At 41.5% G+C, this 16,952-nt stretch overlaps 1 protein-coding gene across 10 annotated transcripts in view; it reads left to right on the top strand.

The window, feature by feature from the left end:
• Positions 1–4,506: 4,506 nt before the first annotated feature.
• Positions 4,507–16,952, top strand: part of 3300002I08Rik (RIKEN cDNA 3300002I08 gene) — a 56,593-nt gene continuing 44,147 nt past the window's right edge. For 2 of the 10 annotated variants that reach the window (XM_011239763.3, XM_011239765.3), the window contains exon 1: positions 4,677–4,874. In XM_011239763.3, the coding sequence (XP_011238065.1) occupies positions 4,818–4,874 (57 nt within the window). In that variant the 5' untranslated portion in view covers positions 4,677–4,817. Of the gene's footprint in view, positions 4,875–5,782; positions 7,352–11,616; positions 14,306–16,952 lie in introns of those variants that run through there. The other 8 variants (XM_030252049.1, XM_006500134.4, XM_011239764.3 and 5 more) reach the window with 8 other exon arrangements.

Raw genomic sequence — 16,952 nt, 5'->3', positions numbered from 1 at the left:
AGATATCTATACAACATTCTATCTTAAAACAAAAGGATATACCTTCTTCTCAGCATCTCAGGGACCCTTCTCCAAAATTGACCATATAATTGGTCACAAAAAAGGCCTCAACAGATACAAAAATATTGAAATAACCCCATGTGTTCTATCAGATCACCACGGACTAAGGCTGATCTTCAATAACAACATAAATAATTGAAAGCATACATACTCATGGAAGCTGAACAATACTCTACTCGATGAAAACTTGGTGAAGGAAGAAATAAGGAAAGAAATTAAAGACTTTTTAGAGTTTAATGAAAATGAAGCCACAACATACCCAAACTTATGAGACACAATGAAAGCAATGCTTAGAGGAAAACCCATAGCTATGAGAGCCTCCAAAAAGAAACTAGAGAGAGCATACACTAGCAGCATGACAACACACCTAAACACTCTAGAACAAGAGGAAGCAAATTCACCAAAGAGGAGTAGATGGCAGGAAATAAGCAAACTCATGGCTGAAGTCAACCAAGTGGAAACAAAAAGAACTATTAAAAAAAAAAATCAACCAAACCAGGAGCTGGTTCTTTGAGAAAATCAGCAAGATAGAAAAAGCCCTTAGCCAGACTAACTGCATGGCATAGAGACAGAGACCAACTAGGGGTCTGCCCCAGCAGCAAGGATCAGATGGAAGGGGTGGGAGGGATGGAAGGAAGAGGAATGGCATTCGGGAGGGCATGGGTTTTGGTGGGTGAAGAGTCTGGAGCACACCAGGCTTCCAGCAGCAGCTCTGACACTCCAGGTGGGGACTGTGGTGTTCTTACCAACTGAGTGCAGAGGGTCCTCTGGGATGTATCAGGATATGGAGTCTTCATGGGAGCAGACCAACTAAGGGTCTGCCCCAGCAGCAAGGACTAGGTGGAAGGGGGCCTTCCCTATCTTGAAGCATTGAACTGCATTCAACTATGCTGTTCACTCCTAGTACACACCCACCCAGCTAATTTTTCATCTGTGCTTATCAGAGATATGCAAGGTCTCTGAATTCTTTTGAAGTGTTAAAAAATGCACTTTTTGTCTTCTAAGTCACCTGTGACCTGGGGTTACAGGTGTTGATTCATAGAATAATCAAAAGAGACCCTGGAATAAATAACTAAATTCATAATTTAAATACACCTGGGTTTTCAGTCTGCATGACATGAGCTAGCAGGAAATGATAGCAGTTCATTTTTAGAATTTTTTGTAGTGACAGTAGAGTGAGATATCTGAAGATCCCTAGAGAGCGAACACAGCTCTTCAAGAATTTTTTCTAAAGGGATTTCTGAGGTCAGGAGCCCAAAGAATTACTTAAACAGATGACACAGCTCTTTTAAAATGGTTTCTAGTAGCTATCCAAATAAGGGTGTCTGAAGAACAAAAACAGCTCTTTTAGAATTATTACTACTACTACTACTGTTGTTGTTGTTGTTGTTTATTTGCTTTCTGATTTTGATAACCCAAGAATTACTTTTAAAAGTTTTCTTTTTTTACTTGGCCAGTAGATGCAAGAATTCTTATAAAAAATACAGAGAGAGACCTGTTGTGAGCAGAAAGATTGCTGTTTCAACCAGAGCGTTTTTAGAATATCAAGAAAGGGCTAAAGCAGAGTAGAACACCCCTCCAAACACAAGCTGCCATCTTGGACCCATGATTGGATTTCAAGTTGCTTGTTTTCCTGCTGCTCTCAAATACCATACTCTTAGGAACCCGTACCTAGACAAGTTCGGTCCTTGGTATTTGTGATCTTTTTACTTTCTATATGTGAGACTTGTGGTATTTTTACCTTTGTTTCTTAGACTACAAGTAATGATATTACCATGTAGCATTGGCTCCTGAGCAAACTACTTTCACAGTGTCATTTACTTGCTTTTCAGTTAAGACCTTGTAGTACAAGAAGGACATCTCACAGACATTTCTGTCCATCATTTTTATAATTTACATATGTTTTCTGCATGACTTTGTGCTAAGGATCCTTTTAAAAATCTCTGCTATTACCTTGTGACCAAGTTCATGAGAAGAACTTAGCATGTTTAGGAGTAGGCAAATCTCTATGTGAACGTATCCACATTCCCTAAGTAAAGACTCAATGCTTTCTTTTTTAGAAGAAAATCGTTGCTTTGGAAATGGCTCTCATGCTCTCAGTGCATGCCACAAGAAAAAAAAATCTTATCTGTCTTTGTCTAGATAGTTGCACTGGCTATTCTTGGTAGTCAAGTTAAATATATCTGGAATTAGCCAAAATCCAAATAGTTGGCTATTGTGGGTAATTTTCTTAATTGTACCTTTTGAAATGGGAGTGCCCTTATATAATATGGATCTTTGAGTTGATAAAATCCACCTTTTATCTAGATCACAGCTTGTTATGGCAGCCTACATATACAAAGGAGATTGAAGACTGAAGATCTTTCTCTTTGTCTGCCTGCCCTACCTCTGGCTAGCAAGTTAATTTTTTAAAAACTGGCATTAGGGCTTAATTTTTTTGCAATTCTGATATAAACTAAAGACCAGCTGAGGCATGCAGCCACATGGACTAAACAATGAGTAGATTCTTAAATTTTCATTGGTAGAAAGGCACTGTTGGGATAGTAGAATGACACAGCTCTTGAGCCATTCAAATAAATTCATTTCCAACATGATAGAGAGATTGAGACTATCAATTATTTTTAAAAATAAAACACTTAATTTTAATTATAATATAGTAACTATGATGATGATAATCTAGTTCATTTTAATGGATATTTTCTTTATTTACATTTCAAATGTTATCCCCTTTCCTGGTTTTCCCTTTGAAAAAAACACCCTCCCCATATACCCTCCCCTCTCCCCCTGCTCACCAACCCACCCACTCCCGCTTCCTGGCCCTGGCATCCCCCTACACTGGGGCATAGAACCATCACAGGACCAAGGGCCTCTCCTCCCATTGATGACCGACTAGACCATCCTCTGCTACATATGCAGCTAAACCCACCAGTCCCTCCATATGTTTTCTTTGGTTGGTGGTTTAATCCCTGGGAACTCTGGGGGTACTAGTCAGTTCATATTGTTGTTCCTCTTTTGGGGCTGCAAACCCCTTCTGCTCCTTAGGTCCTTTCTCTAGCTCCTTCATTGGGGACCCTATGCTCAGTCTAATGGATGGATGTGAGCATCCACTGCTGTATTTGTGAGGCACTGGCAGAGCCTCTGAGGAGAGAGCTATATCAGGCTCCTGTTAGCAAGCACTTGTTGGCATCCACAACAGTGTCTGGGTTTGGTGATTGTATATAGGATGGATCCCCAGGTGGGTCAGTCCCTGGATGGTCATTTCTTCAGTCTGTACTCCACACTTTGAATCTGTAACTCCTTCCATGGGTGTTTTGTTCACCCTTCTAAGAAGGATCAAAGTCTCCACATTTTGGTCTTCCTTCTTCTTGAGTTTCATGTGGTTTGTGAATTGTATTTTGGGCATTCCAAGTTTCTGGGCCAATATCCACTTATCATTGAGTACATATCATGTGTGTTCTTTTGTGATTGGCTTATCTCACTCATGATGATATCTTCTAGATCCATCTCTTTGCCTAAGAATTTCATAAATTAATTGTTTTAATAACTGAGTAGTACTCCATTGTGTAAATGTACCCCATTTTCTGTATCCATTCCTCTCGAGGAATATCTGGATTCCTTCCAGCTTCTGGCTATTATAAATAAGGCTGATATGAACATAGTGGAGCATGTGTCTTTGTTATATGGTGGAGAATCTTGTTGGGTCCTCAGGTAGTACTATGTCCAATTTTCTGAGGAATGACCTAACTGATTTCCAGAGTGGCTGTACCAGCTTGCAATCCCACCAGCAATGGAGGAGTGTTCCTCTTTCTCCACATCCTAGCCAGCATCTGCTGTCACCTGACTTTTTGATCTTAGCCATTCTGACTGGTGTGAGGTAGAATCACAGGGTTGTTTTGATTTGCATTTCCCTGATGACTAAGAATGTTCAACATTTCCTTAGGCGCTTCTTGACCATTCGAGTTCTCTTTATCTAGAGAAATTTTACTAAAATAGATGTCGGTTTTGTTGTTTGTTTATTTTATTTTACCAGACACTGAGGAAGATTTATTGGTTAATTAGAGTGCTTCACAGTGTTTGTCATATGGTTCCTGCTTGGTTCTGATGGTTGACTCATAAGTATTAGGTGTAAAAAGTACTTGTAGTTTTCCTGAACCCTGAAGAAGACACAAAACAAAAACTCTTGTCTCTTAATATACTTCTGTAATTGTTAATACTCTGGGCACCCTTCCACTTGTGGGACAGGTTGATAACTCCACGGTAAGTTGAGAAATGGGCTACACAGTTTATGGACCTAGATTACAGGAGGAAGAAGGGGAAGTGCCTACTTAGTGCTGTGATTGGAGCTCAGGACAGCTTCAAAGTTGCAACAAAGTAGCACAGGGTCACTGCCCACAAAGGGGAAAGCAGGTAGCCGACCGGAAGCTGGAGTTGTGGATCCTCCCCGGACCTAGGTGGGAAAACAGACACAAGATGTACTGAAATGAAAAGCTCTGCAGATCTGCAAAAGGACTGGCTTCTGACTGTGCCCAGGACTAATCCACTGTGTCCCTTCAGTGCACTCTAACCCTAATTGTGGTGCTTATGTTACTCAAGACTCACTAGCCAATCAGCACATGGAGGCGGTCCTGCCAATCAGAGAAGAAGGCGGGCTTTACCGGAAGCTTTCCTGCTAGTTCCTTTATGAAGCAGATAAATCCCGAGGGTTTCTGTATGGCCCTTTCTGTGAAGCAGGGCAATCCTGAGTATTTCTGCTTGGCATGTTCCGTGTGCCGCCGCGGAGTCCCGTGAGGAGAGCTCAGGCAAGTCCCGACATGGTAAGTGCAGGGCCATGTCCAACAAAAGGAAAGAGCAGGGGGCTGAGCAGAGGGAGCTGCTGTCATGGGTCTTCCCCGGGGCTCCGTGATAAACAGCAGCCTGACAAAAGCAGAGGCCTGTGAGGTTCCCTGTGGTCCTGTTCTCTCCCTGGAGCCGGAGGTGGCCTCTGAATAACCTCACTAGGGTGGCTGCATCTGCACAAAGCATTTGGGGAAAGGGCTTCTGTGTAGAAACATCCTTGGCAAGAAGCCAGACGCGGAGAGCTTTAGTTTCTCTGTATCTTCAGGAAGTTCTGGCCTTAGCATTTAGCCCTTTAATATGTAGGTTTGCAAGTGTAAGATCCCTTTGGCTTTGATTTTGTGGAAGCTGTAAAAGGCACCTCGTGTGTTGGGTAGCACTCCAATGTTGAGCTGTGATTTAGAAGCGTAAAATTGATGATGTAAAGGATTTACCAAAACTTATAGTGACACCAAGTAGAATGTAGCTGAGGGAGGACTGCCTCTAAAACACCCCACGGATAATAGGATGCTAGTATATGTGTTTGATTACCAAGATTGTCCAGACATTTGTCTATAAACCATAACAAAGGAGACAAATCTGGTTTACAATCATGAACTAGGGCCATCCTGATATCAAAGAACAGGCCTCTAGCAAGTGGCTCTAAGGGGCAAAATAGGGTCACGACCAACATTAAGGCCTGGTGTGCCATAAAGATCCGGTTTTCTTCTTTCTTTCTTTCTTTCTTTCTTTCTTTCTTTCTTTCTTTCTTTCTTTCTTTCTTTCTTTTATATAAGTACACTGTAGCTGTCCTCAGACACTCCAGAAGAGGGCATCAGATTTCGTTTAGGATGGTTGTGAGCCACCATGTGGTTACTGGGATTTGAACTCGGGACCTTCGGAAGAGCAGTCGGTGCTCTTAACCACTGAGCCATCTAGCCAGCCCCCTGGTTTTCTTCTTAAGCAAAGCATAGTTTTGCCATGTGGACAAGACCACACTTGGTGATAACTGAAAAGGAAAACCACTGCTGTGCTGAGGACTGGCCTGGTCCAGGGAGGCTTTCTATGAGGCCTTCATGAATGGAGAATGGCCCAGCCCCTTCTCAGTCTCCAGAGCCAATGACAGCCTGGGGCTTAGGCTTAGGGGCTTCCCCTAAGGCCCTGAAGTGCTGAGAATAAAATAGAGCTCCTTCTCTAAAGCAAGGATGGTGCTTGGGAGAGCGGGTGGTGGTCTGGGGCCAGGGCCTTCGGGGCCTCCAGGGCCTTCGGGGATGGCTTGCTTCAGACCCTGAGATCCCACCACATGCGGCTATGGTTATCAGTCCCGAGTCCAGTGTGGGCTTGGTCAGGAATGTTTTTGAGAGGTTCAGTGTTCCTTTTGTACAACGTTCTTCTATTAGATCCTTCCTGTGTTTTTCCCATTCATGGTAGTTTGTGCTGACTTGACACAAGTCTCCTATTTTGTTCCATTTTGTCCCTGTAAGAAGTATACAGGATGATATTCTCCAGAAGCCTGTGTGGCATAAGACAGAGCCCGTCCAAGACATCCCCATCCCAGCTTTGATACTTTCTTCCTTCAACTTTTCCAACCTTCGCATCTTCTGGCTCCTCTATCTCAGAACCCTGTCACTGATGAATGATCTGCTGTTTCAGGGCACTGATTTATCTAAGAAATAATTCAGATTATATCTATTCTGTGTAAGTCTCCCATCTGTGGGACTTGCAGTCTCTAGTCCATATTTAAATTGTTTAAAACATTGCCCAGGGCTGGAACCTAAGACACACTTACATGAGACAGCATATGTGGAATGTAAAATCTGTTCTGGGCTGTCTCTTCTCTAAGCATTAGCCAGAGCTGAATATATGCTGCAATTAAAGAGATTTTTCTTAATTAATCTTGTAATTGTTTGTGGAGTGATTGCTCCTGGGGAAGGTATCTTATTCTAGGAGAGCTGCATCTTCTTCCCTGTACTAGAAGTGTTTCTATGACAAGCTATGTTGACTCAGGCACCATTGATCCCAGTCTCATGCTCCCCAGGCAGTGACCTTGCTTTCCTATTGATGAAGAAACTTTCTAAATTTTTGAGATGAAGAATTTTACCACAACAGTGTTTTAAAATTGGTGGTGTACAATTTAACCTGAGATAAGTGAATACTGAATTTCCATTTAAGGGATGTATATAGATATTTCCAGTCCTTGTTGACACAGTTAAGTCAGCTCAGAAATTTGAAACACATGTTATTGGCTGTGTGTCAGGTTAGAGATCTCAGCAGCTAACTTTGCACATAGGGACAAGGTCAAACACTATCATATTAATGCCATTCCTTCTAACAGGGAAGGGCCAGCTCTTTTCAAAATCATTATCCCTATGTGTTCTTTCAATTATATTTTGTCAGGAGCCGTAATGGGACAAGCTAATAACTAGCAGGTGATCATCCTGAAGTGGCCTGCCTCGGATTATTATATAATCTGCGACAGGTGAGCCCTCATTAAGCTAGGCTGTGAGGGACTAATTTTGGGAAAGGTTTCTGCTATTAATATGCTTTTCCTGTTATTATTAAACATATATAACAATCACTAAGTAGGAACACACCCCTCTGCAGATCCACAAAGATGTACTGTCTGGTAGTGATGCTATGTAGACTAATAAATGACTTAAGTCTTTATGATGATCCTATAAGAATTCCTAAAATTATATCTGTGATTATTAAGCTCTTTTATAATGGGACTTCTATTAGGTCCCTTTCTGATAGTCAAAGCTGCAATGAGAACTCTGCCAGTCTCTCAGGTGTCACCAGTTAATTTCTGTTAGATGGTAACCAGACTTTCTCCTACTCAGAGCACATTCCAAGAGGTTGTAAAACAATTAACCAAAGGTCATTAAAAAGCAACTAATGATTTATTATAGGTACTAGGACAGAAGATAAAATTTCAACTGGCTTTATCTATACAAAACTTCACTAATACATTAGTTATGGTTTTAAACCTTCAGTGAACCTGTGGAGCTCAGACAGGTGATGGATGTTTAGCCATATAATTACTCCTAATGGATATGCATGTAAACATTCGCTGTTGTAAACTTCTATTTCAATTTACAATTTGATTTTTTTGTGTGAACTTGTGATGAACTTTGTAACATGTGATCTTGTATTCTGGAAGATGTATAAGTACTGAGGACAAAGAGATCAATAGAGGAGACTTTGCCTTTCCCCAGTTATACTAACCTTAGAGGATTTTTTTTTTTTTTTTTGTTTCCCGACTAAGGAACCTTTCCCCCTTAATTAGTTTTTATAAGAAACTTTTTACAACTAGTAATAAATTCTATAATCACTTCTCTAATGTCTTCTCTTCCTGAGACTTCCAAGGAGGAGGCTGAAAGTTAGATCCCAGCAATCCCTGCTGAGATAGAACAAAGGCTATTTACTGAATCCTTTGTGGCTTGAGGAAGAGGTGCTAAGTGCCAGAAACTGCAGTTTCTGGCTTCAGGATCACAGAAGGCAGGTCAGCTACAATGGCATAGTTACTTAAACTTAGATAAGTAAACTTTTTATTATACAGCAACCCTAAATTTCTCATAAGACAAAGTCTTACTTCAGAAACTCATAAGACAAAGTCTTACCCTCCACCTTCACTCTTCCCCCACCACTACCGTAAGATGAACCCACCAGAAAAGAAACACCACACATTGGGCTGGCCCTCAGCAATAGTTGTCTTTTTTAAAAAGTCAATTGTTGGTATTACTTTTAAATTTTCATATTCTTTACGCATCGCCATTCTGACCTCATTTTTATTCGCCAGTGTTTCCCATTCATTAAGAAATTCATTCCTTTTTCTAAAGATGTTTCCTATCTGTGTGTGTTTAGAGCAACATCTCCTGTAGCTCACCCTTTCCTTCTGCTGTGTAGTCAAGATTTGCTGTGAACACCTGATCCTGACTCTGCTGCCCTGTGCCTGGAAGTCTGTCCTGCTGCTCCTTTCAGGCCGGGCTCCAACTGGTCAGTGAGAAGAGATATAGACCAGTGAATGGGTGTCCTCCAACCTCCCTGGATTGGGGTGAGGGGACTACAAATAAAGAGGGACCTGTGTAAGCATTGAGTTCTCTGACCAACTTTGAAGCTGGTGTAATCACAGCAGAGAAAAGGAGGGGAAGAAGGAAGGTGAGGGCCTTTCTGCTTTGACAGTAGTTGACAATAGCAATGAGTAGTCAGGAATTTAGTTTTAGACAATCAGTAAAAGTCCCAAATGGGCATCTAGGAGGCTCCCAGAGCAGGGCAATCAGGAATCTGAATAAGGTACTGAACTTCTATCTAGAAACCAAATTTTGTATTTACTCTGATTCAAGCTATACAAGATCTAGACAAACCTGTGTGGATGTGCCTAATATTAATATTACTTGTTTTGTCTGAAAATACACAATATGAGTAATACTTGAAAGTTCTAGTATATGTTTAGACTCTGAAAAATATTGGACCATAATGTATGTTTCAAGCTCTAAACACAACCTTTGAGAGTATAATTGAATCATTTCATCCTCTCCTTTCTCCCTACTTTTAAGTCTGAAACTCTGGAACAAATAGCTGAGAGGGCTAGTTAACAAATCAAAGCAAACCTGCCTGACAGGTTCTCTCTGCAGGCCTCAGTCCCTACCTGATACAGGCATACCTAGCCTTGTTTGTAGCCTGGGGGTTAGGCTGCCCTTCTCCTAGCTGCCATTCCTCCTGTGATCCAACCCTGTTGCTTGCCTGCTCTTTTATATCTACCATTCATCAGCCTGATCTCTTGGTCTGGCTCTTGCTTCTCCCCTCCTTCCTTTCTCCACATTTGTCCCCTCTGGACTCTCCCAGATGTTCCTGGTTCTAGCTATGCTCTCCTTTTCACGTGTAGTAAACATTGTCCTTATCTTACCTAGGAGCAGTCAGGAGCAGCCATGTCCTTTTTTTTTTTTTCCCCATTCACTTCCCATTAACTGCACCTTGCTTTAAAATTCAGGACCATGTTTGGCTTTAATTATTGTTACTGTTTGAATTTGACTGAAGTTTGGCTGCAGGATTTCCCAACCATGAGTAGAGATGGCTGCATTGGACATTGTGTGTGTAATGGACTATGCAAACAAAGGACCCAGTGTCTTGGGAGAAGAAAATAAGTGCTCTGGGAGACTGGAACATTCTGTTAAATACAATCTCCCCAGACTAGGGCTCTCTGTCTGCACCTAGGGTGGAAGGGCAGAGTTAGGAAGGCTTCAGCTGTCTGAGTCATTTGCTCTCTGATCCCTTAGTAGAGAAACTGCTACTGTCCTGAGGCCCAGCTGGGCAGGCCTAGCAATCAAGATCACCAGTGGAAAGTAGCTTGCAGGCTCTTTCCAGAATTCTCCTAGCATGCATCTGTAGCAAGCTGTGAGGAAGACCACAAGCTATGCCATGGTTAGTGTGGGGAACACTGTCCCCAGGCTAGGAGAACATGCCTGCTGAGCTCTCAGAGTCTGATCTGCAGTGAGTGGTGATCTGAGCCCAGGCCCTTGGCCTGTTCCCCTCCCTGAGTGTGGATTTCCTGGGAGGGGGAGGCTTAAGAGCACTGGCAGTGTAAAGCTGGGGTGCTTATAATATCACTGTCCAGTGTGTTGACAAAGGCAGTTGTTTGCTATGCATACAGTAGGGAGACGGTCTGGGAAACTGGAGGTCTGGTTTCCAAAAGTACTGACCCTTGCATTCCACATTCAGTTTTGTATAACAAATTTTATAAGAAGTTTAGAAATTGATAGAAAGGAGGTGATAGGGATGATCCTTCAATAATATATGATAAGAATCCATTTTCTTTTCCACTATGTCCAGTCCCAATGGCACGATTCATGGAAATTCAGTTGCAGGGTACAAAAGGAGTTTCTGAGATGCAGAACTTCTCAGGTGTGCATGCTGTTGGGTAGGTAGATTGGACAGACTGCACATCCTGTGACATAATCCACGTGGCATGAAGCAAACACTTAGTTACTCTTCCACATCGTTTTGGCTGGGCTTCAGTAAGGCTGGGTCTGCGTGAAACCACAAGGGGTCATGAGGGGCTGCACACTCATAGTCCACCTTTCTGATCACCTTCATTTACAGAAAAAGCTCTAGAGCATGGAGACAGATCAATAATAGCTGGAAGGTCAAAATACAGCAGTTTAGGGAACACTTTGAGTTATATGTACAGGACTCATGAAGTCTGTGTTCATTTAATTTGTATATACATACAATCACACTAACATAGGTCAAGTTCAAATTATTACTGGTGTAGTTTCCTTAGGTATTTTGGTGATAACTTGAATATATTTTTAAGCTTATATTTTTTGTTTTTTTTCCTACATTCCATCATTTTTCACAAATCTTATATACATTCTTGATTATTATATCTGTGTTGTAAGAGTATATGTCACATTGTGCCAGTGTGTGTACTGTGTATAATCCTGTTGCAAATTCTGAGTTTTCTCATGACATAGCTTTGGAATCAATGTTCATGTTATAAATTGTTATGAATTTTTAGATGGAACTCTCTCTATCCTGTGTATTTATTCCTTACATTGTACCTTCAATGCCTGAGATTCTGTCTTTAATCTCTATTCTGTGGGTGAACCTTGCCTCTATAGTTCCTCGTTGCAATCCAAAAGATTCCTTGCTAGGGTTCCCTCAGTTTGTGCTTTCTTAATTGTTTCTATTTCCATTTTTAGGTTATGAACAGTTATGTTTTCTTCACTTTTTTACTTGATTTTTTTTCCCTTTATATATGGAATTCGTTTTTCTTTTTTCTTTTCTTTTCCAGTTGTTTGATTGTGCTTTCTGCGATTTTTAGAAAGAGATTTATCCATTTCCTCTTTAAGGACTTCTATCATCTTCGCATAGTTGGTTTTACGGTCTTTTCCTTATGCTTTCGCCTATATTGGAATATGCAGGACTTGCTGTGGGGGGATAGTTTTGTTCCTTTGGTGACATATTTTCCTGGCTGTTATTGATTATGTTCCTAAGCTGGTGTCTGGGCATCTAGGTTTGGTGTGATTATAGGTCTAGCTGCTGATTTCTGGGTTTGTCTTCTCTTATATTTTGGGCTGTGAGCCTAGCCGTTAACGGCTGAGCCATCTTTCCAGCCTGGGTTTGCCTTCTTAGGGTGGGCATTTTGTTTTTGAATTTCTGTTTGTTCTCTGGATTTTTAGACAGTTTGTTGGATGAGTGTTGCCTTATTTACTGATCTATTTTGGGGTGTTTTCAAGGGTCAGTGCTTGCTGGTTTTGGAAGTTGGGGGAAGAGGAATCAAGGAAAAAAAATGACCTTAGGAATCAATAGGACACTTGACAGAAGAGCGGTCAAGTGCCTCTTATGTTCTAGACCATTAGTAGCAGAAACAGAAAAGTGCATCTAGGCTACTAGGTAATGTGTTAGTTCTCTGGACAGCCTGCCTGGTTTTCGGGCAAGAGTGGCACGTGGTTGAGAAGAGGTGTGTGCCGAAGTTAGGGCTGGGACATAGTTGAGGAGGGAAAAGGACAGTTATGGATGGTCTGTGGTCTTTACAGGAAGCATGGGCACAGGGAGAGGAACTTCCCCCTGAGAATTGTGTTCCAGTGCTAAGGTCAACTGTGAGAACTGGGTCTGAGGTAACAGACACTAGTGTAGGTCTTTGGACAGACTACCTAGTCTTCTGACAAGGATGGCTTGTGGTTGAGCAGGGGCTGTCTGCCCATAGTTGCAGTATCAGATACAGAGATGGCGCATGAAGAGAAGGGAAGATGGGAATGGTCTGTTGTATCTCCAGGAGGCATGGAAAGAGAAGAGGAAGCTGCTACACTAGGGACAATATGGAGTATTTGGACTTAGGTAACTGAAAGTGGAGAAGGTCTGGCGGCATCCTACCTGGTCCAGCAACCAACATCTTAATACTGAGGCACCAGGTTCTCAGGGTTCATTTATTTACTTCTATACTTAGGGTTTTCATATTGTTCATCTTTGAAAATCTGTTTGCTTATTGGATAACAAGTACTAAGTGGGCTGGGCAGGTCAGTGAGCAGCTATTCTTTTTAGGGTTGACGTGAGTTCATATACAAACATTCAAACCCAAGTTCGGAGGCTCCTGCTCCTTTAGATTAGGATATCTGACACCCTCTTCCCCTATGTGTCACCTCTACATCCGTGGAAGACTTTCAGTCTCACACACAAACACACATTAAAATGGGAAGAGAGTATGTTTTCAAATGTGCTTATAACTTATAAAGCAGTTACTACCAAAGAAACTGTTTGGTGTATAGTACAAACCATGCACTGTTTTTGAAAGATCTTCTTTCTTGCATTTGGTTTTTAAAAGTTTGCATTTCCTCCCACTGGTGCATATTTGTATTTAATCATAGGAAACAAAATGACTTCTAAGTGATCCTAACAGACATCTTTTCCTTATCATGAAAAGGGCGATACTTTTTAGTAGTACTTTTTAGTACTTTTTAGTTTTCTACAATGTTGAAATATTTGTATGCTTTAGGCATATCTCTCCAACTGGAATAGCCCCCTAATCCATTTTCTATTATTGGCAAAGGAAACTATCTCGGCCCACAGGGTGAGTGCTGGCCAGTGGTTTCTTTGATTTTGACTGTAATCCCACATTTCTTATTTGAGGGGCTGTCTATATTTATTGCTTTGTCTGTCCTTTAATTTATTTTGTCTTCTGAAAATTTAATCTATAGTGTCATGAGTTTGTTGGTTTGGGGACTTTCTGTGGAAAATCAATTTTAGTTTTCTCTTCTTGATCCTAAAGACTCACCTCTGTGCATTTATTGGCATATCTATGTTTTCCAGTTGTAATAATCACCAGTGTTTGGGGTTTAATAAAATGATTGGTGTGGGAAAGACATTAGTTAAGTGTTACTAAAACTTTCTCATATATTATCGTCTCTGTGTCATAATCATCTTCAGTTCTCAACATTTCAGAGCATCTATTCACCTGAGGGAACCTCAGTTGAGGGTGTGTCCCTTCAGAGTGGCTGGTTAGTGTGTCTGTGAGAGGTTGTGTAGATTGGTGACTGATGATTGAAGCCACTTCCACAGAGGGTGGCAATCTCCCTAGGCAAGGGGATCTGGGCAGGGTAAGAGAGCTAATTAGCTGAGCACGAGACAGTGACCAAACAAGAGAGCAAGCCAGGAAACAGTGTATGCCCATATTTTGGCCTGTATTATCTACCTTCCATTTCTACCTTATGCTCTCAAAATGATGTACTGTGATCTGAAAGAAGCATCAAGAAAAACTGTTCATTTCCTGAGTAGCAAGTTAGAACAAAAAAATGATACACAAAAAACTGATTTTAATTCTGGACAGAACCTGTGAATGTTTTCTTTTGAAGGAATGTGGAAGACATAAGGACTGAGATGGCAAAGGCATAGAAAGCTGTACACAGATCTTCATCTACTGTTCTTGTAGGACCTGGTAGATGCCACTGTTTAGACTATTATGGGCAGAGTAAGGTGAGGTCATAGGATTTCAGGGGGAAATAGTGATATGAAAAAATTTAGCTAGAGGTCATGTGTGATAGTTTGGCCACAAATGTTTTTCATTCTATCCATGACCTCTGAAATTGAGGAAGCAGAATCAAAAGATAAGGGGCTGATTCTTAGTTGGAATATTGAGTCTGTTGGATGGTTATTACCTGTAACACATTCAGGACTTCAGTGGAAAAAAACAAAACAAAAACAAACAAAACAAGTGGTGTAGAAAGAACTGCAAAGTCTGTGGTTTGAAAAGAAAAAAACAGCACTAGGAGATTTCAAATGGTAGTCAGTGCTGAATCAGAGGCAGGGATTTTCAAGGATATTATCACCATTAAAGAGAAAGTCCTTGCTCTGGATTGGAAGCATAAGAAGGTGCCCTAAGGGTAAGATTCCCTTCTGTTAAGCATTCAGTTAATGGAATGAGTAGGCAAAGTGATACCTAGTCCCAGGAAGGAACTTCATATAAAACCTACTGCAACTATGGTCCACCTGTGGCAGGGTCCGTCTCAATTTAGAAGCCAATCTTCACAGGCTTACCCATATTGTGCTGGTTCTGGAAACAAGGAAGATGCAAAATTATGGTCATGGATTCTTCAGTTCTGGTGTCAGTTCAACACTATTTCAGCTATCTATATTTGGCAGAGTCAGAGCCCCAGTGAGGATTCTGTGAGTTCATTGCATGCACCTATGAGGATGGTGCCTCAGTTGCATTTTGAGACCACAAGATGTTGAGATACCTATGATATGAGAATCTGCCATGGAGAGATGCATATAGGGAGTGGAAGTACCGAAACTGAGAGATGTATGAGAAGTTGCAGGGATAGAGCCATGTAAGCACTTTGAAACTGAAGCCCCATGTGTCTGAGACAGCTACAGAGTTTCCTGTTTGCCCTCTTGGGTTTCCTGCTATGATCTAACGTACACATTCTCACTATTGAAATAGGAATGGGTATCCTGTGCTATTGTATATTGGAAAGACACAAAATGTTATCTGATATCAGAATATGTGGCAGTCAAGAGATTGCTTAGACTGACAAAGCAGTCTTTGAACTTTTGAAGAGTTTAGGGACTGTTGCAGACTATACGGATTATTGAATTTAGACTGCTTATTTTTTCTATTGTTTTATTAGATATGCTGTTTATTTACATTTCAAATGTTATCCCCTTTCCTAGTTTCCCCTATAAAAAAATCCCCTATACCCTTCCCCCACTCCCTGCTCCCCAATGCACCTACTCCTGCTTCCTGGCCTAGGCATTTCCCCATACTAGGGCAAAGAACCTTCACAGGACCAAGAGGCTCTCCTCCTATTAACTAGGCCATCCTCTGCTACATATGCAGCTAGAGCCAAGAGTCCCTCCATGTGTTTTCTTTGATTGATGGCTTAGTCCCAGGGAGCTCTGGGGTTACCAGTTAGCTCATATTGTTGTTCCTTCCTCCTAGGGGGCTGCAAACCCCTTCAGCTTTGGGTACATTATCTAGCTCCTTCACTGGGGACCCTGTGGTCCGTCTAATGGGTGACTGTGAGCATCCACTTCTGTATCTGTGTTCTTTCCAGCTTCTGACTATTATAAATATGGCTACCATGAACATAGTGGAGCATGTGTCCTTATTACAAGTTGGAGCATCCTCTGGGTATATCCCCAGGAGTAGTATAGCTAGATCTTCGGTAGAACTATGTCCAACTTTCTGAGGAACGACTAAACTGATTTCCAGAGTGGTTGTACCAGCTTGCAATCTCACCAGCAGTGGAGGAGTGTTTCTCTTTCTTCACATCCTTGCCAGCATCTGCTGTCACCTGAGTTTTTGATCTAATCCTTCTGACAGGTGTGAGCTGGAATCTCAGGGTTGTTTTGATGTGCATTTCCCTGATGATTAAAGATGTTGAACATTTTTTAGGTTCTTCTGAACCATTCTGAATTCCTCAGTCAAGAATTCTTTGTTTACCTCTGTACCCCATTTTATAATGGGTCATTTGGTTTTGTGGAGTCCAACTTCTTGAGTTCTTTATATATAGTGGATATTAGCCCCCTATTGGATTTAGGATTGGTAAAGATCATTTCCCAATCTGTTGGTTGCTGTATTGTGTTATTGACAGTGTCCTTTGCCTTACAGAAGCTTTGCAATTTAATGAGGCCCCATTTGTCCATTCTTGATGTTACAGCACAGCCAGTCCTATTCTATTCAGGAATTTTTCCCCTGTACCCATATCTTCAAGGCTCTTCCCCACTTTCTCCTCCTGTATCAGAAGATGCCCTAGCTGGCCATCAGTGGAAAGAGAGGCCCATTGGTCGTGCAAACTGTATATGCCTCAGTACAGGGGAACGCAAGGGCAAAGAAGTGGGAGTCGGGGGGGAGGGGAGTGGGGGGGAGGGTATGGGGGACTTTTGGGATAGCATTGGAAATGTAAATGAGGAAAATACCTAGTAAAAAAATTAAAAAAAAAAGAAAGGCCACTGATTTGTTTGAGTTAATATTGTATGTAGCTACTTCACTGAAGCTGTTTATTAAGTTTAGTTCTCTGGTGGATTTTTTTGTGGTCACTTATATATACTATCATATCATCTGCAAATCGTGATATTTTGAC

The sequence above is a fragment of the Mus musculus genome, chromosome 2 (assembly GCF_000001635.26).
Source record: "Mus musculus strain C57BL/6J chromosome 2, GRCm38.p6 C57BL/6J".
NCBI lineage: Eukaryota > Metazoa > Chordata > Mammalia > Rodentia > Muridae > Mus > Mus musculus.
Note: the sequence above shows the minus strand (reverse complement) of the source record. Positions and strands in the feature narration are given on the sequence as shown.